The sequence below is a fragment of the Dromiciops gliroides genome, chromosome 2 (genome assembly GCF_019393635.1).
Source record: "Dromiciops gliroides isolate mDroGli1 chromosome 2, mDroGli1.pri, whole genome shotgun sequence".
Classification (NCBI taxonomy): domain Eukaryota; kingdom Metazoa; phylum Chordata; class Mammalia; order Microbiotheria; family Microbiotheriidae; genus Dromiciops; species Dromiciops gliroides.
In genome coordinates, this window is record NC_057862.1 from 530,554,381 (window position 1) to 530,575,383 (window position 21,003).

Below are 21,003 nucleotides of genomic sequence, written 5' to 3' on the forward strand. Positions count from 1 at the left end.
GCTATTTTCTCTTCTACTAATCTAAGAAACTTATAGTTTTGTAAATATAATTCCATTTCACTTAAATTATTAAATGTAGGGGGCAGCTAGGTGGAGCAGTGGATAGAGCACTGGCCCTGGAGTCAGGAGTACTTGAGTTCAAATCCAGCCTCAGACACTTAACACTTACTAGCTGTGTGACCCTGGGCAAGTCACTTAACCCCAATTGCCTCACTAAAAAAAAACAAAAAAAAAACAAACAAACAAAAATTATTAAGTGTATTGGCATGTAATTGAGCAGAAAAACTCCTTATTATTGCTTTAATTTCATCTTTGTTCATGGTATAGTCACCCTTTTCATTTTTAATACTTGTGATTTGGTTTTCTTCTCTCTTTTAAAAATCAAATTAATCAATGGTTTATCTATTTTATCAACTTGTTTCATAAAACCAACTCTTAGTTTTATTTATTAATTTGATGGATTTTTTACCCTCAGTTGTATTAATCTCACCTTTAATTTTTTGGATTTCCAATTTAGTGTTTAATTGGAGATTTTTAGTTTGTTCTTTTTTTCTAGTTTTTTCTAATTGTAAACCTGTGAGAAAATGGGTAGTCTCCTCTCAATGAATCAATCATATTTCTCCTGACCTGTTTATAGGACAAAGGTTTCAGATCCCCTCCTCCCCCTCAGGCTAACAAAATCACCTGGTTCAAGGAGCCCCATTCTCAATAAGGTCTGCTCCGGAGTTGTATCCATATAAGGAAGAATAAGGTCCACTCCTGAGTTATGTCCATATAAGGAAGAGGGATGGGAATACTTCGTTCTGATTATCTAGTTTTTGTGTGTAGATTGTAACCCTTGTGTAATCGGACCAATGATGAAAAAGGGGAGGGTCCATTTGCCTTATGGACTAGGGTATAAAACAGGGCCCCCTTTCTTTGCACCCACTAGCTGCATACTAGGGTGCCTCCTCATGAGCAGGAAATAAAAGAGCCTTTGTCACATAGATGCTGAGTTCCCAAGAATTATTGAGAAGAGGATTGATTTTCCCTCACAATACCCAATTCTTTGGTCTGCTATTTCTCTATTTTATTTATGTAAACATTTAGAGAGATAAATTTTCCTCTGATTACTGCTTTTGCTCTATCCCATAGGCTTTGATATGTTTTCTTATTATTGTCATTCTCTTTAATGAAATTATTGCTTGTTTTCTATGAGTTGTTCTTTAACCCACTAATTCTTTAAGATTAGGTTGCTTAATCTCCAATTAATTTTTAATCTATACTTCTGTGGCCCCTTATTAAAACATAATTCTTATAGCATTATTGTCTGAAAAGAGTACTTTTAACCTTTCTGCTTTTAACTATAAAATTTTTATGTCCTAATATATGGTCAATCTTTATAAAGGTACATGAACTGCTGAGAAAAAGGTATATTTCTTTCTATTTGCGTTCAATTCTTTCTGTATATCTATCATATCAAGTTGTTTAAAATTCTATTCACTTCCTTGACTTCTTATTTATTTATTGGTTAGATAGTTCTAAGAGGGGGAGAAAATGATTGAAGGGGAAAATGACAAATGTTAGAAGGAACGTGGAAAAATTGAGACACTAGTTCACTGTTGGTGGAACTGTGAACTGATCCAACTATTATGGAAAACAATCTGGAATTATGCCCAGAGAGTTATTAAACTTGACCCAGCAATAACTCTACTAGGTCTGTTTCCCAAGATAGTGGTTGTTGTAGTTGGTGGTGGTGGTGGCTGTTCATTTTTCTTTCTTGAAGAGGACCAATGACATCAGGAGGATGATGTCTTGACTTGCAAGTGAATTAGAATGGGGGCAGCTAGGTGGCGCAGTGGATAGAGCACCAGCCCTGGATTCAGGGGGACCTGAGTTCAAATCTCACCTCAAACACTTGACACTTACTGTGTGACTCTAGGCAAGTCACTTAATCCTTATTCCCCCACCTACCCACCCCCACAAAAAAATGCTAGCAAGTGAATTAGAATCAAGTGAGGTAGGGCTATGCAAAGTCATCAGCCTCCCTCTCTCCTCCAGAGTCATTGGAGTCCAGTAGTAAGACATAGGTCAGGATGACTGGTGATGCCTCCCCCGACCCACCCACCAAGATGATTAGGAAAAAAAGAAAAGAACCTATATGATCTAAAATATTTATAGCAGCTCTCTTTGTGGTGGCAAAAAACTGGAAATCGCGGGGATGCCCATCAATTGGGGAATGGCTGAACAAGTTGTAGTATATGATTGTGATGTAAAAAACGATGCGCTATAAAAAATGATGAGCTCATTGATCTTAGAAAAAACACAAAAAAAGGGGGGAAGCTAGATGGCACAGTGGATAAAGCATTGGCCCTGGATTCAGGAGGACCTGTGTTCAAATCTAGCCTCACTCACTTGACACTTACTAGCTGTGTGATCCTGGGCAAGTCACTTGACCCTCGTTGCCCCTGAAAAAAAAAGAAAAAGAAAAAACATGGATAGACTTACATGAGATATTAAAGATCTAAATGAGCAGAACCAAGAAAACGTTTTATATTATAAAAACAAAGTTGTTTTAAGAACAACTTTGAGTGACTAAGTCATTTTTACTATTATAAATATTCAAATTAACTACCAATGACATATGAAGGAAGACCCTCTCTGCATCCAGAGAATGAACTGGTGAATAGAAGTATGTACATATTTGTATATACTCACATATATATACATATTTGTGTCTAATAGCAGCCATCTAGGGTGGGGGGGGGGAGGAAGAAGAAAAAAAGAAAGTTACATGATAACTTGATTATATACTTAAAAGGAATAGCAAACTGTACATAATAGACTTGCAGTTTCATGCACAATCATCTTTTTTCCTATTCTACTATATTATGGAAATTTTTGTTTTATTTCTTAAGTTCAGAATAAAATAAATATATATATTTTTAATTATTCATTTGCCTACTATTTACCAGGGACCTTCCTAAGCACTTTACAAATATCATCTCATTTGATCCTTACAACTGTGATGATTAAAAAGTTTCAAAAGACATAGTTTCTGGGTAATTTAATAATTTTATGAATAAGGCCAATAGCTTAGTAATAAAATGATGATCATTTGGCCATCTCTCTTAGACCAAAGACTCCTAATGGCAGTGGGGTCACAGTTTATATGCCCATTGAAGAGGAGGTATTCCCGAGGGATGCCTAATCACCTCTGATTGGTTAACACAATGGGAAGTGGGTATTTTGGGGTACATGACTTAAGTCACTCAAATCTTGGTCAAAGAGACATCAATTTACATATTGCTTATCTTGATAATAGGGAGAATCAACATTTTCCCCGGCCTGTCTGAGCAAACACAATGAGCAGGAATATACCCATTAGCCAAAACTTAGAATTTCTTTTACTGTTTGATTAGATCTTGACCTGGATAAATCTTTTTTTAAAAAGTATTTTATTATTTTCCAGTAACATGTAGAGATAGTTTTGAGCATTTGTTTATATAAGATTTCCAATTTCAAATTTTTCTCCCTCCCTCCCCTCCCTCCCCCCTCCCCTAGACAGCAGGCAATCTGATATAGGTTATATCTATATATATATACACATACACACATATATACATAACATTAAACATATTTCTGCATCAGTCATGCTATAAGAGAAGCATCAGAGCAATAAGGAAAAACCTCAAAAAAGAAAAACAACAGCACCAAAATCAAAAGAAATAGTATGGTTCAATCTGCATCCATATTCCACAGTTCTTTTTTATTTTCTGGATTTGGAGAGCCTTTTCCATCATGAGTCCCCTGAAACTTTCTTGTACCATTGTATTGGTGAGAAGAATCCAGTCTATCACAGTTGATCAACGCATAATGTTGATGATACTGTGTATAATGTTCTTCTGGTTCTGCCCATCTCACTCATCATCAGTTCATACAAGTCCTTCCAGGTTTCTCTGAACTCCTCCTGCTCATCATTTCTTACAGCACAATAGAATTCCATTACATTCATATACCACAACTTGTTCAGCCATTCCCCAACTGATGGGCAACCCCTCAATTTCCAATTCCTTGCCACCACAAAAAGAGCAGCTATAAATATTTTTGAACATGTGGGTCCTTTTCCCCTTTCTATGATCTCCTTGGGAAAAAACTGGATAAATCTTCAAGAGAGATTTCCCACACTGGTTGATTTCTGGATGAGAGAGTAGAAAAGGGGAAAAAATCTTGAGCTTAATACAATAATTAGTCATCAAATATAAGAAAGAAATATTCATTTCTTATACAACAATCCTAGGAGGTAGGGGCTATAATATCTTCATTTTACAGAGGAGGAAATAGACTCAGAGAGGTTGTGACCTCTCCAGGGGAACACGGGTTTACGGGTGTGGTGGAATTTAAACACAGGTCTTCCTCAGTCCAACATTCCATCCATAGCACCAAGCTGTAGGCAGAAGGAACCAGAATATCCAGAGAGACAGCAGACTACACCCACCCTCCATCCACCACCACTCCTCCCTGTACACACCCCTCCCCCAACCACTGACTAATCATTTCCACAGCCTGGTCCCCAAAAAGGGAGCATTATAAGAGTTAGATACAGGCCAGGTAAGAAGAGACTGAGCCAGTGAGAGTAACAAAGAAAACTCCTTAACTAAAGAAACTAAGGAGCAAAAGGAAAAAAAATCACCAACATATATCATCTCCCATCAGCTTTGTAAACAATTTTCCAAGTCTCTGGCAAGGAAGATAAATGCCTAAGGCATGATTGCACATAACCTTAAAAACTAATTAGAACCGGCTCACAACCAAGACAATGTGCATCAGTTTTAACAAGCACCCCTGGTTTTATCTGGGCATTACACTTGCTAATGAACAATTCATTTCAGTTATATAAGCAACAGTCAAACAAATGAAGCAGAAGGACCAGAAAGGGAGCGCCCACTTAACTTCATCAAAAGAATAACAGGATGAGCCTTTTAAAAAGATAAAAAGGGAGGGGGGAGGCAGCCTGCAGGGACTGCCAGTAGGGGGAACCCCTGCTCCAGAGACCAGCTTCTGGAATTACACTGGGAAAACCTGCTCCCAAAGGGAGAAGGATTTGGATTCCCCTAGCACTTCCCACACACTGGCCCCTTCCTAGAAATGAATTCCAACCACTCAGCAGTTCTCATCACCACCCTCCATCTCCTTCCTTCCTTTTTGACTTGCCTAATCTTTTTCTCTTGTATAAACTTGATTGAAAGCAATTAGGAATGACACCTACCCCTAGACAGGGTCCAGGGCAGTGCCAGGGCTTAGTAAATGTCAGATTTATCCCTTGAAATAGAAGTGGAGTTTCAGGTTCTGAATCACTGGCTTGGTGATGGAAGACTTGATTCTAACACTAAAAGTTCATGTTTCTGTAAAGTATGGTGGTTTATATCCTTACAACTCTATGAGGGTGGTAGTGCAAGACTCAGATGATCATTTTTAGAGATGAAAACACTAAGGTTCAAAGGTTTGTTTTGTTTTGTTTTTGTTCTTTGCCTTTCTTTGTATCCTCAGATTTTGGCACAGTGACTGGCACATAGAGAACACTTAATGTTTGTTGACTGACTGACAAAGCTTTTAAGAGCCTGGCCCAGTCTCTTGACTCAGGTTTCAACACTCCCTCTATTAAACCACATTGCCAACTAGTCAGGTCTTGGCTACTGGTGCACCATATATCCTTGAAAGAGTCATTTAGACTTTTTCATATTGAGAGATTATTTAATGAAAAGAGGACTCAACTTCAAGACAGAAAACCTGGGTTCTAGAATATTGGGCAAATAATTTCCATTCTCTGAGGCTCAAGTACTTTATCCCAAGGGATGGGAGACATTCCTTTTTTTAAATCCAAAGAGCACAACAAATATTTGACACTTCCTAACCCACATTCTTATTTTGGGCCAGGATTTGGACTGAGCACCAGCACCTTATTCCTCCCCAGTGAAGGCTGCTCAGGTCCCATGTGCTCTCATCTTCTCCCCCTGATACCTCCCATCCTGTAGACCAGGGTCAATCTCTCCAACATAACATGCATCTCTCCCTCTTTGTCAATTCAGAGGAACATCACCCTAATTCAGGACCTCATCACTTCAAGCCTGGGCTGTGACACAACCTTCTAATGGTTCTCCCCACTACGTCTCCCCATTTCTGAATTATGATGTTCTTTATTCTACTTGGTGGCATAGTGTAGTGGAAAGAGGGTTGATCTGAAGGACAAGAGAAACCTGGGTTCGAATCCTGCCCCTCCCTCTGACTAACTATGTGATCATACAGCCACTTAACCTCTCTGGGTCTTGATTTGCTGATCTGTAAAATAGAGATATTTCTGCCTATAGTACTTTGCTTTCAAGATTGTTGCAAGGAACAAATGAGATGAGCTATATAAATTTCTTTGCAAACTTCACAGAAATACTCCAGGATTTTTGATTTCATCATCCTATGGAGTTCCTTCCACCATATGTTAAGACATATTGTGAAAGGGTTTCTGTTTTTCTTACTTCCTCAATTGGGGTTGGGGTGGGAGGGGAAAAAAGTAGCTCTTCATTTAAAACAAAAATGTAGAGGGATTTTGTTTGTTTGTTTGTTTGTTTGTTTTGATATCTCCTCTCTCTTCTCTCCAATTCCTCCCCACCCCTCCTGCAGATTCAGGGCACTGATTTCCACTAATGAGGAAAGAATCCCATACCAATGTTCTTTGGGATGCAGGTTATATTCAACTAATATTTTTCTATTTTATTTCTACTTTCTATGAGATATAAACAGCATACCCCATTATATTTCTCCACTGCTAGCCTTTCAGAGCTAGACTGTAGCTCTTCAAAGTTGTGACTCAGTGTGCCTTGAAAGAACTTCTTTCAGTGCCAGCTTCCAGTTGCCCACATCTTCATAAAGGCACTGCTTGGAAATGCTGTTGTCATCCAGCCTCAGCACTCATCCAGCCTGTCAAGGCTGTGTTGAGACAAGCATTACTCCAGTGCTGAAAAGACTGACTACTTTACAGGGCCTTGGTGGTGGTGGTGATCCTTAATTCCCATCAATACTGTTAATCTCTCAAAAGCATTGGATACCATCTATTAGTCAGCCTGGGCTGGTGAGTCAGTTTGGCTACTCTAAAATAGTCAGAGCCTCCTGGGGCAGGACCAGGTAGAATCTAAGATGGACTCCTTTTTTTCTTTTCAGTTGAAACTAGAAGAAAGTCCTAGAAAACATGCCCTTCCATGACAAAGATGCTACTGCGTTGCTTTAGGAATAGCATGGTATTGTGGAAAGCTGGACTTTGCAGCTGGAAAACCTGAGTCTGTCACTTTCTGACTGTGTGAACTTCGACAAACCAACTTAACCTCTCTGAGACTCAGTTTCCTCATCTGTAGGATAAGATCCCTTCTTCATCTAAATCCTGTAGTCCTATGACCTTTATGGCTCAGATTTTTTTTTCTGGGACAGTGAGGGTTAAGTGACTTGCCCAGGGTCACACAGCTAGTAAATGTCAAGTGTCTGCGGCCGGATTTGAACTCAGGTCCTCCTGACTCCAGGGCCAGTGCTTTATCCACTGTGCCACCTAGCTGCCCTGGTCCTGTGACCTTTAAAGTGCTCAAGGAGTAGATTATGTAGCTTTAAGATTCATGGAAAAGAAAAGGAAAGGAACACACTTTTGTTTTTCACCCAAAAAACATTAATTAAACACCTTTTTCTACAGATGCTATGAAGGTTTTCACAGAATCATAAATGGTCAGAACTGAATGGACCTTTAGTGGTCATCTATTCCATTGCACTCATTTTTCAGACAATGGACACAAGACCCAGAAAGGCAAAGTCATTTACCTAATAGCACACAGGGAATTACTGGAAGCTTCAAGTTTAGAACTCAGGTCTCGTGACTTCTAGCAACCCTTTCCTGTTAGAAGTTGATAATCTGAACTGGAATGTGATGTTAATGGTCCATTGCCATGTAATGAAGTAAAAGTGGCAATGGGTGAGATGGCAAAGTTTGAGCGGAACTTTGGGCATGAAATTTTCCAGCTTCCATTCAAACTCTTTTTTTTTTTTTAGTGAGGCAATTGGGGTTAAGTGACTTGCCCAGGGTCACACAGCTAGTAAGTGTTAAATGTCTGAGGCTGGATTTGAACTCAGGTACTCCTGACTCCAGGGCCAGTGCTCTATCCACTGCACCACCTAGCCCCCCATTCAAACTCTTAGCTCTTTTGTTCTAAGGTCTTGGGGGCTGCTATTTTATTATGCATTAGAAAGTCATCAACAAACATAAATATTTCAATGCACAAAAAAGTCAGAAAATGGGGATTTTACACAAAACTTCAAGTGTACCATCTATGACTTGTTCCTTTCACTATACCTTAAATTTAACATGTCTGGTTGCTGTCTGTCATTCTTGATGAGAACCAAAATGACATCATGTTGGAGCTGAGGGACAGTATATCAGACTGGCTGATCAGACCAATATGATCTCAGAAATTATTACCACAGGTGGGGCACAAATAGTCCACATGAACATTTGGAGTGGCAATGTCTCTAAATCTGTGCAAGTCACGTTTCTTTTGAACTATTGCAATTCTGCATACAGCAATGAGGTCAGCACAACAGTCACTTCAGTAGACTGTCTGATACCTCTCTTTCCCAAACTTTCTTTCAGAGCCTCAGAAACACTGAACTTGCTCTGGCAATGCACGTGTCAACTTTGTCATCTATGAGGACATCCCTGGAAAGTATGCTTAGTGAATCTATCCACAGCACTCAATATTCATATCAGACAAACCTGTGTCCAGCTCCGACTTCAGTAAGCTGGTCTTCATCTGCCTGCCTTGTTTCATCGGGGCTGCTATTTGGATACAGTACCTACTGAGTTCTCTTGCAACGAGAGCTGTTCATCTTTCATGCCTACTGGATTTCTTGTTGTCCAGTACCAACAGTGAATGGGATCACTTTTGCAAAAGTTTTCATACACTTTTCTGTGTTTTGACCCCAGAGTGGAATCCTCGCCTGCCAGGGTAAGCAGGCCAAGGGTTGGATGAAGCAGACAATTTTTAGATCACCTTTTCTAGCCCCTTCCTCACTCCAGGAGGTGAACAAGTGAGGTCCTTCCAAAAGGCTGCTCAGATACCATGGGAGAGGGCGCTGCCCAATCCCACTGCTGCTTCTAGGGAGAAGATAACCCTATGCCCTGGACTGCATGTGTTCAGGGTTGTGACTAAAGTTCCCAGTGTATTTATACCTGCTTTGTCACTTGCCTGTCACCACGGGACTTTGATAAGCAAGCTCTAACAGCTCTAATGCGTCTACCTCAGAAGGCCGTTGGAATAAATTGTTCTCATCCCAGGAAAATCTTCACATGCTTGGGGTATACATCTCCCTGGCTCACTGAAGGGTTTGAGAGCCCTCAGTAGTAAAAGCCTTGTCTTATTTGTCTGTGTTCCCCTCAAAATTCCTCTTTGGTTTCTTCTGTGCTTTTTTAGATATTTTCTTGATATTCTCTTCTTTTCTCAGTTCCCTTTTTTTTTTTTTTTTTTTAGTGAGGCAATTGGGGTTAAGTGACTTGCCCAGGGTCACACAGCTAGCAAGTGTTAAGTGTCTGAGGCCGGATTTGAACTCAGGTACTCCTGACTCCAGGGCCGGTGCTCTATCCACTGTGCCATCTAGCTGCCCCTTCAGTTCCCTTTTTTACATCACTATCACTGACCCTGTCCTCCACCACGAAAATGCCCTTCCTTGTAACAAAAGTATATTAAAAGTATATTTGTGTTGAAATACTCATCTTGGGCAATTAATAAATGCTCTGGGGTGAACATAAAAGTCAATGTGTTCCTCTCCTTTTTTTTCCCCTGTGGATCTTAAAGCTACACAATCTATTTCCTTTAGCTCTAATGTATGTCTCATTCAGTCAGCACCTTTGTCTTAAGATGACCTAGAAGGCCTCCAACAAGGAACTAACGGACTCCCCTCTCTGTAGAAAGGAGCACCTCTGGTGGGAAAGGGGACAAACATGGTTCTTTTTTTTAAATCATAAGAGTGTTTTATTATTTTCCAGTTACATGTAAAGATAGTTTTCAACATTTTTTTCATAGGATTTTTAGTTCCAATTTTTTCTCCCATCCTCCACCTTCCCCAAGACAGAAAGCAATCTGATATAGATTATATATGTACAATCACATTAAACATATTTCTACATAAGTGATATTGTAAAAGAAGAATCAGAACATAAGGGAAAAAACCTAAAAAAAAGAAGAAAGAAACAGCCAAAAAGTAGAAGCAGTATGGTTCAATCTGCATTCAGAATCCACAGTTCTTTTTTCTGGATGTGGAGAACATTTTCTATCATGAGTTCTTTGAAATTGTTTTGGATTGTTGCACTGATGAGAAGAGCCAAGTCTATCACAGTTGATCCGTACACAATGTTGCTGTTACTGTGTACAATATTCTCCTGGTTCTGACAAGCATGGTTCTACCAGCTATTTATCCTTCTCCCTGGCTATGGTATTGCTTAATGTTTGAGAGCGGATATCAACCAAATCTACCCAGCATGGATACCCCCAACCATTTCTTTAGGCCCTCATTCAGATAATCCCTTCCTTCCTGATCTCCTAAAGCTACAGCTCTGACAGAGAGACAGGAAATCTCATGTTAAGTGCAGGGAGGCACTTAAATAAATGCTAATTGATTTTAAGTTTTGTATCCCTGTGCTTAATACAGTGTCTTGTACACAAGAAACATTTAAAAATCTTCATTGAATTCCACCTGCCACCCCCCCCACACACACACACACCCAGTAATTAAACCAATAGCATTTTCAATTGAACTGTTCCTCAGGGATCCAACCCCACCTAACCTAAGTAGGATTGGGGGGAGGGGGGAAGAGGGAAGGAGGGGGAGCAGTGGTTGGGAGGGAAGGGGAGGGGGAAGAGGCAGAAGTGAAATCATCTGCTACTTCATGGAATCCCAGACTTTCAGAACTGGAAAGGACCTTAGAGGTCATTTCATACTACTCTCTCATTTTGCAAATGGTAAAACTGAGATTCAAAGAGGCAAATTGACTTGACTAAGGTCATATAATAGGTAGTAGCTATGTGACCTTACTACTAACCTTACCAGTAAAATTGGAACAAGACTACCTGCCCTTTCTGTCATAGAATTGTTGCAAAAAACAAAAAAAATCTAAGGAGATATATGTATGTGTAGCACAGGCCCTATACCCAACCCTACATTTGTATTTGGGAGGTTGGGACTGCAAGTCAGGTAGCTACTTCTCCTTAAGGTTCTTAGGTATAACCCTGAGGAGTCAGGGTTTTTCTAATATTTTTACTCACAAGACCCCACCAGCATCCTCCCCCTAATGATTTTTTTTTTTTAGTGAGGCAATTGGGGTTAAGTGACTTGCCCAGGGTCACACAGCTAGTAAGTGTTAACCAAATTTGAACTCAGGTACTCCTGACTCCAGGGCCGGTGCTCTATCCACTGTGCCACCTAGCTGCCCCATTTTTATTTATTTATTTTTTTAGTGCCCCCTAATGATTATCAATTGATACAAATTAGCCAACCAGACTTAATTAGCTTTTAGAGATGGGGATTGGCCGGGACTGCTTCCAACACTAGGCTAGCCTGCCCCTGCAATACCCACTTCCAAATTAGCTTTTATTTGACCTCAATCCATAGAATGTGACAAACTCTTCGATCAATCCCAATACACTTTCTGGGTAGCACCACTTCATTTCATCCAATGGCTAGAAGCATTTTGTTTCTTGCAAATCAAATAAGGACTTTTCTCATCCAATTGAATGTCTTTGATTCAACAGATGTATTCCCACCTGATAAATATCAAGGTATAGTGTTAGTTACTTTAAGTGGAGTAGGTAGATTGACTATTGGTTTGATAGATTTTCAACCTTACACATTCAAAACAGTTTGTCAAGTATAAAATGTCATCGATGTAAGATCCATTCATTATTTACTGAGCAAAATAAAACTCTGGTGCAGACTGAGGGTGGTAGGTACTTAAAGCCAGGTTTTCCTAACTTCAAGGCCAGCTTTTACTATGATGCCTTTCTAACACTCTGCCTTGGTCAGATGAAACCTGAATACTGTGTTCAGTTCTGATAACCACATTTGAGAAAGGATATTAACATACTGGAGAGCAACCAGAGATCCCTTTAAAAGTACTAGGGAGAGGGGCAGCTAGGTGGTGCAGTGGATAGAGCACTGGCCCTGGATTCAGGAGGACCTGAGTTCAAATCCAACCTCAGACACTTAATACTTAACTAGCTGTGTGACCCTGGGCAAGTCAGCCCCAATTGCCTCACCAAAAAAAAAAAAAAAATAGCCTAGGAGAGAAAAGACAAAGGGTAGATAAGATAGCTGTTATCAAGTATGGGTAGGGCTATCATTTAAGAGTGGGATTAAACTTGCTCTTCTTGGTCCTAAGCAGTATAACAATGAATATAATAGGTAGAAATTTCTGCAAGGAAGATTGAGGTGTAATATCAGTCTAATACTTAAAACCACATCCGGGCCCAAAGACCTGGGGGACTGAACCCTCTCCTCTTCATTAAGGGGGCCCCTCCTGTCTGGAACCACACACTGGGTTCAAGTCCTGGTGGAGCCTGACCACTTACATTCTCATCTTGGCACTCTGAGAATACTTAAAAGTTTGGGTTTGACTCATGCCTAAGATATCACCAAAGTGGGGAATAGCCAGGTATTTGGTATACTCAAACGAACAAATGAATCAGGAATCCAGTAGAATAGATGTTTATTTCTTACACACACACAGAAGTGTTAAACACAAAAAAACTCTCATTAGCACCCACTGACAGATTCAAAACAGGATCTAGTCATTTATATTGACTGTTATGCTCTAGAAGGTTGAGTTAAAGCTATCAAAACAAGGGGCAGCTAGGTGGCACAGTGAATAGAGCACCAGTCCTGGAGTCAGGAGGATCTGAGTTCAAATACAACCGGGGACATTTGCCAATTACTAGCTGTGTGACCCTGGGCAATTCACTTAATCCCAACTGTCTCACCAAAAAATCAGAAATTAAAAAAAAAAACTTAAAAAAGAAAGCATTGGGTGTGACTGATGAATGGGCATTTTGACATTTCTCTTCAGTTCTATATAATCCAAACAATTTCTTCAAGGTCTATGGCTTCTGATTAACCAAGAGGGTGGCTGAGCCCTTCTCCTCCCCACCCACACCTTCACCCCCAGTAGTATCCTCTTTAGTGCAAAAACTTCCTTTACCACCAGCCAGCTAAGTAGAAGTTAGGTGTTACAGTCAAGAGAATGTTGGGCTTCAGGAAGGCCTGAGTTCAAAACCTGCCTCAGATACTAGTTGTGTGATCCTTGAGCAAATCACTTAATTTCTCTTAGCATCAGTATCCTCATGTGTAAAATGGGGGTGATAATAAGTAACATTTATATATCACTTTAAAGTTCACAAAACCCTTTAAAAGGGTTTTACAAATGTCTCATCTGATGCTTAAAGAAACCCTAAAAGGTAGGAGCTATTGTTATCCTTTCAGATGAGGAAACTAAGGCACACAGCGTTTAAATTACTTGCCCTGGGTCACAACGTTAGTATTTATAAGTGTATCCTCTGAGATAGATTAACTAGTCCTCATATTCAGAATCACAGAATCTAGAGTTGGAAGGGATCTCAGAGAACATCTCTTCAACCCAGACGTAGGCAAGCTTCAACCTGCCTGTACATTCTGTTATTAAAACCCCCAAGAATGACACTCATCCCACCGACCACCCACTTCCCCATCACGCACTTTTTTTTTCAACTGTGAGGAGTGTAAAAAAGCCCAACCAATCAGAGAGCAGGAGACTGACGGCCCTAGCCCACGGCCTTCTGGGAGATGTAGTCCACGGAGACTCCCAGCGCCACCCGATGAGCGAGGGTCTTATAGCCCAAAGCATTGTTGGAAATGCAGTGCTACTCTAAAGTGTTTGTGAACTCTCCTGGAGCCCCGTCTGCCCTCCGAAGCTTAGCCCTGGCGGTTACTAACATGTGTTTTCAAAAGGAGGAAAGTGAGGTGGAGAAAAGCGCTTTCTTCTCCCCATGGGACCCTCTCCTGAGTCCGGGGGAGAACCTATAGCAGTAGCTGCCGCCCTGCGGTCTCCCATCCAGAGTTCGATCCCCTGGGAACCTCGGCTAGGGTTGCTCAGAGCTGCAGAGGCTGGAGTCCCGCCGAGGGTGCGGAGTCCACGTCGGGGACAGCGTCAAACTGGCAACCCCTTCATGCCGGTGCCGTCCCCGCGGACTGGGCTGCAGCCCGGGAGGCGCGGTGCTGGGGTCTCCCGTGCCGCCCCCTCTCTGGACAGCCCGGGCATCTAGGGGTTCGGGAGCGGGGCAGGGGGGTGAGAACTACAAGTCCCGAGGGGCTGCCGAGCCGTGGCAGCGGAAGGGGCGGTCTGGGGGCGGAACGGGGCGTGGGCGCGAAGCAGAGCCCGCTGCACCCGGGGTCCGCGGCTGCAGCGAGGCCGAGACCATGTCTGCGGGAGGGAGCTGCGGCCAGACGCCGAGCCGGGCCATCCCGGCCACCCGTCGGGTGGTGCTCAGCGACGGTTCGCAGCTGCCGCCTGGGGATTACAGCACCACTCCGGGAGGCACGCTCTTCAGCACCACCCCCGGAGGTATTGTGTGGGGCGCCCGGGGCTGGGGGTCCGCGGACTGCGGACCCTGGGAAGGGGCGGGTGGGAGCAGGTTAAAGGCTGAGCACCTGCCCGAGGGGGGCGGAGACGCTCTAGGGCACGGCTGTGGGGGGAGGGTGACCCAACGGAGCAGAGAAAGGGACAAGTGGAAGGCCAGCCTGACGGCACGTGGAGAGCCCAAGATCCCCGAGGAGGCAGCTGGAGCGCGCGCGTTCGGGGGGAATTGGGGAGGGGGCCAGCACCAGGTGCCTGCCGCGCAGCCTGTGCCTGTGGTTTACAAATAACGTGTCCCGCCTCCTTCCACCGCTCCCACTTCCCAGCTCTCGAGGATCGTAGAGACAAAGAACTCTTCCCCAACTCGAATCCTAGCGCCATTCTTGCCCCTCACCCCTCACTGGGCATTGCCATGCTGGTGGACCGTGCGGTTGGTGTGATCCTATAGGCACTGTGCCCGCGGCATCCCGAGGGAGGATCGAGGGCAGAGCAGAAGACCCAGTGCACCAATATTTCTTCCTTCTTGCACCACCACCCCCATCCCGAAATCGCTCTCCCTCGGGATGTTAGGGGGTGGGTGAAAGGTGCTCCTGTTTTCCTTCTCTCTATGGGACGGGCTACGCGTTCAGTTGCTTAACAGGGCACACCGACCCGCCCCCCGAGGACCTGGTGGTATTTGGTATTCCTCCAGCCCCCTCCATGTGGCCAAGCCAGCTTTTAAAAACAAGTAGATTCGCTAAGACGGGAGGTGAGGAAAGAGGAAGGTCTGGGGAGGTGGCCGAAGGGGAGCCAGGAAAAATCCTGAGTGGCCTAGAAGGAAGTTGAGCTTGGCACATGGTCGGGAAGGAGGAGGGGTGGGGGCCAGTCCAGGGCTTTCCTCTGGTACACAGCATTCCCATGAAGCCCCAGGGAGCCCTGCCTGGAGGAGCTGATGAAACCTGCGTTCGGGTTTGCATGATGAAACTTCTCCCCGTGGCTCACCACTTTCCCTCCCCTCTCCTCCCCTCTAACCTCTTTTCCTCAACTCCTTGTGCCCCTTGCCACGATTTTTACTTCTCCTCTCTTTCCAATCATTTGGGGGGGGGGGGAGGCAGGGCAGAATCACAGCTATTCCCCTGCTTAAAGGTGGGGCAAAAGGTTTCGATTCAGAAAAAACGGCCCTAGAATAGAGAAAACTACGTCTGAGCTGGGGCAGGAATGGGGGGGAGGAACTTGTGAGTGCTGGGGTATTATCTTCTGGCCTGTCCTTCTGGGGCCACATGGTTCTTTTCTCAAGCAGAGACTTGCAGCTGCCAGTCCCTTCCACATGAGCATTTAACCCAAGTTAAGCACCCAGTAGGCCTGATCCTGAAATATTAGAATGGGGAAGAAATCTTAGAGATGATCTAATCCAACCTCGTTATTTTTACAAATGAGAGAACTGAGGCCCAGGGTGGTTAAAAGTGAGTGCTTATAGTCAGATAAAAAAATCCCTTTGTTCTCTCCAGATTTCATGGAGAGAATGTCATTCTGTAGTCTTTTAGCACTTAAAAAGTACTCCTCTTCCACATTGTAAGGTAGGTAGACTATTATTATCCCCTTTTTACAGATGAGAAATGGGAAGTTCAGAAACTCTGGCCTTTAGGTCACTGTGAAGTTCAGTAAAAAGTGGTTTAGCCAGGGTCACACACCTAGACTTTAACACATGTCTTTCAAGACCAGTGCTCATTCCAGTATGTACCAAGTAATTGTGAAGACAGATTAACACTTAGTTTTGAAAAAGCTGTTTACCTTTGCCACACATCTCAGTGACTTGTATTTACCCTCCTGGGTGAACTTTTGTTTCCTTGTTTTTTAAATGACAGTGATGAATTAGCATTCCTTTCCAGGCTTTCAGCTTTCTTTCTATGTGTGGTCTTTCCTTATTAGAATGTAAGCACCTTGAGGCCAGGGACCTGTCTTTTTTTTTTTTTTTTTTTGCTTGTGTTTATATCCCAGAGCTAAGCACAGTGCCTGACGCTTCATAAATGTTTGTTTCCAGACTTCCCTAAATCTATGACCCTGTGTGACAGAGACATCCCTGAGACTTTAGCATTCAGCCCTGTGGCCACTTTAGACACAGTTATAAGTTAACCACCAGTGGGTGACAAGCCTACTGTAGCCTTTGTTTGCTTGGATGAAACCAGCTGCCTTGGGACTTAGTAAAAAACATCATCAGCCTGTTAAGAGGAACTTTAGGCTAGATGGTATGGGTGACACATACCTGTAATCCCCACCCTTGGTGCATTGCTTGAAGTCAGGAGTTCTGAGCTGTGGTGGGTTAAGCCAAAGCTTCTTTTTTTTTTTTAGTTTTTTTTCTTTTTTAGTGAGGCAATTGGGGTTAAGTGACTTGCCCAGGGTCACACAGCTAGTGTGTGTTAAGTGTCTGAGGCCGGATTTGAACTCAGGTACTCCTGACTCCAGGGCCGGTGCTCTAACCACTGCGCCACCTAGCTGCCCCAAGCCAAAGCTTCTTAAACTGTAGGTCTCAACCCCATATGGAGTGGCATAACTGAATGTGGGGGGTTGAAAAAAGTTTGGCGACAGTAAAAGGTTATGTATACCTATTTCATATACTTATATACGCTGGGGGCGTAAAATTTCTTAGGCAAAAAGGGAATCTGGCTTCAGACACTCTCTAGCTGTGTGACCCTGGGCAAGTCACTTCACCCTGTTCGCCTCAGTTTCCTCATCTGTAAAGTCAGCTGGAGAAGGATGTGGCAAACCACACCAGTATCTTTGCCAAAGAAACCCCAGATGGGGTCAAGAAGAGTCAGACACAACTGATCGGCTCAACAACAACGATGACAACAAAGCCAATTATGTGCCCAAACCATGTCAGGCCTCACTGTAGTTAGGGTTAGGGTTTGCTAACCCTAACCCCAGGTGGGAAATGCTGGTGAAAGCCCATCAGCACTGGGATTGATCTTGACCATGTACTTTAGCCAAGGAGAGAAAGATCCAGCCCCAGAAAAGGAGGGTTACTTTCTCTTCTGTATTCCTAAGGGCAACTCATGCATGGAGACCCAAGTTAACTTTGTTCTTCCTTAAATTAACAACTGTTTTGTTGTTTTTTAAATTTTTTTGGTGAGGCAGTTGGGGTTAAGTGACTTGCCCAGGGTCACACAGCTAGTAAGTGTCAGGTGTCTGAGGGCAGATTTGAATTCAGGTCCTCCTGACTCCAGGGCCGGTGCTTTATCCACTGTGACACCTAGTTGCCCCAACACCAAGTGTTTATTAAGCATTTACTCTACACTGGGCACTTGGGAGAGGGAAAAAGGCAGAAACTACCCCCTACCCTCTGGGAGCTCAAATTCAAGTGGAGAAGGTAGGAAGGGGCCAGGCCATAAAGAACTTAAAAATGCAATTATCAAAAGCTTTAGGAGGCTACTTCCAGTTAGGAATCCCTGAATTCAAGTCCTGCCTCATCACTTATTAGCTGTGTGACCCAGGGGCCAGTCACTTTAGCCTCCGTTTTCTCATCTGTAAAATGTGTAAGGCTACTGGGAAGACTCATCTTCTTGAGTTCAAATCGGGTCTCAGACGCTTAGTAGCCGTGTGACCCTGAACAAGTCACTTCACCCTGTTTGCCTCAGTTTCCTCATCTGTAAAATGAGCTGGAGAAGGAAATGGCAGACCACTCTAGTATCTCTGCCAAGAAAACCCCAAATGGGGTCACAAAGAGTTGGGCATGCCTGAAAAACAGCTGAACAATAAAAAATGGAGATTGTAAGATCCCTTACTTCTTGGGATTTTCTGAGGATCAAATGAGTTAACATGTACAATGTGTTGCAAACAGTATAGTGTTTTATAAATGCTAGTGACTGGAGGACTTTATATTTTATCCTGAAAATCTGCAGTTGGAGCAGAGAAGGGTCTCCTTTATTGGAGTATTAGGTCTCCCTTCAGAACAACTGAGGAAGAATAAGAAAACAAGGACTCCGAGAAGGCAAGTTTCTCTTGGGTGTCCTTCCGTCTGTCCATTTGCCCACTGACCCCCTAAAGGCAGCATCCGCTCCCTCCCAATCTCAGGCCAGGTCAGACCAGGTTTTCAGCTGCCAAAATCAATAGATCTGATATGAACAGCAAAGACATCTATCACCTAGTTGTCTTACTTCCCTCATCCCCACCCACTTTCCTCTCCCCTAAAATGTTTACCCCCTTGGCCACAAACTTGATTAACTGCAGATAACTGGGAGCAGTACATTTGGGGCAGGTGATGAATCTGTGCAGATAAGCAGGCTCTGCATGTGAGACCTTAGATTTGAATGCCTTCTTCCAAGCGTTAGATTTCCTGCTGGTGGGGAAGGATGTGTGCTTTTTCAGAGGGCTTAGATTCCTAAGGGAGAGCCATTGGTGTGAGGTGTCCTTGCTGAAGAGGCACTGTGGTACTGAGCAGAGAGAGAAGAGGGAGATTTGGAGTCAGGACCTAGGTTCAAATAGTGGCTCTGCCTGCTACTTGACCATCTGTGGGACAAGGACCAAATTGTTGAACCTTGAATTTTTCTTTATTAGTAAGGTAATTGGACAATAATAACAACAACAACAATAACATTTATGTAGCACTTTAAGGTTTGCAAAGCACTTTACAGATTATCTCATTTGATCCTCACAACCCTGAGAGGTTATCACTCCCACTTTATAAATGAGGACACTGAAACCAGCAGAATTTTAAGTGCCTTGTGCACTTAAGTGTCTGAGGCTAGATTTGAACTGCGTCTTCCTGATTCCAAGCTTAGCACTCTCTAACTGCTTCGAAGGATCCAGAGGTCCTTTCCAGCATAAGGATTTATGAACTCTCTCTGGGGAACGTCAGAAAATGAGGCAAGGGAAAATGACTCTCAGGGGGATAGCTAAAAGTTAGGGATTCCCCAGTCAGATATTTCTAGAGGAAATGACTTTTCTATTTTCAGTTGCAAATAGATTGTAAAATAAAGATAGCCAGCTCTTCCCGCACCACTAGACTGTGTGGGAAGGCATAGATATTTTATCTCTATAGAGAAAAGAGGCAGCTGTTAGGAGCTATCTCCCTTGTAGTGACCATGGCCTGGCTCCCCGACAGACTGGAGCCACTTTGATCATTAGCCACAACAAACTGAGTCACCTGATCTCTTTCAGTGACATTCCAAGGGAAGTTTAGAAGTTTTAGCTAGGGTGGGTTTTGTATTCTTTTTTTTCTTTTAAGCCTTGGCCCTGATAAATGTAGCAGCAGGAAGATATGTGACCCTGGATGAGTCATTTAATGCATATCTGCCTCAGTTTCCTTGTCTGTAAAGTGGAAGCAGTCCCAGGGTGGTAGTGAGGATTGAGTGGGATAATATTTGTAGAGTGCTCTAAAATGTCAGCTGTTATTATACCAACACCGCTTGTTCATTGGACAACCTCTGAATAGGACGGAAATTAGGCTTTTCCACAGGTTCTCTTTCCAGGTTAATCTCCTAGGCTTTATAGAGGCAGTGTCATCTTGGAATCTGGAGAGTGACTTAACATCTGTAAGGCAAATGTCCTACATCATTTGACTGTAAACTCCTTGAAGGCAGGGGCCTCCTTTTGTATCCCCAGCATTTAGCACAATTCTTGGCACATATTCGGTGCTTAACAGATGTTTATTGATTACCTCTGTAAAACAGGAATAATAATCCTTACATAGTCTGGCAGAGTGGATAGAGAGTTGGACTGGAGTCAGGAAAACCAGGGGGTTACGTCCTGCCTGTGACACATACTGGCTCTGTGACCAGTCACTTTATGCTTTGCAGAACAGCTGTTCAGGGGCAGCTAGGTGGCACAGTGGATAAAGCACCGGCCCTGGAGTTCCTGAGTTCAAATCCGGCCTCAGACACTTGACACTTACTAGCTGTGTGACCTTGGGCAAGTCACTTAACCCCCATTGCCCCTGAAAAAAAAAAAAGAACAGCTGTTCATCTGCATTGGTTCAAGAGTCTCCTTCACCAATGAAATCAGAGGTCCAGTTCAAAACACACACACTCTCTCTCTCTCTCTCTCTCTCTCTCTCTCTCTCTCTCTCTCTCTCTCTCTCTCTCTCTCTCTCTCTCACTCCTAGAGTTCTTATGGGGGAAAAAAACCTCCATAAATGTGAGGTTTTTAGGCAGGGATTGTGGGCAGTAAGTATTCATAGGCTCTACACCCAACAATTTTCATAATTAGCTCCTGTAATCCCTCATCTCCCATATAAAAAGTGTTGGGTTCTAGAAGAACAGGCCAGTGGCATGTGAACGCTGGCAGATTGTGCCAGGCTAGAAAGATTTGGAGTACAATCTCTGCCTCAGTAAGGCTCATCAGGAAAAGGTTGGACACCAGGG

The 21,003-nt window shown here is 43.2% G+C and overlaps 1 protein-coding gene across 1 annotated transcript in view; it reads left to right on the top strand.

The window, feature by feature from the left end:
• The first annotated feature begins 14,418 nt into the window (after positions 1-14,418).
• The window catches only part of EIF4EBP1 (eukaryotic translation initiation factor 4E binding protein 1), a 32,090-nt gene continuing 25,505 nt past the window's right edge, over positions 14,419-21,003 (top strand). Inside the window, 1 exon segment of the mRNA XM_043987578.1 lies at positions 14,419-14,653. Coding sequence (XP_043843513.1) covers positions 14,509-14,653 — 145 coding nt within the window. The 5' untranslated portion in view covers positions 14,419-14,508.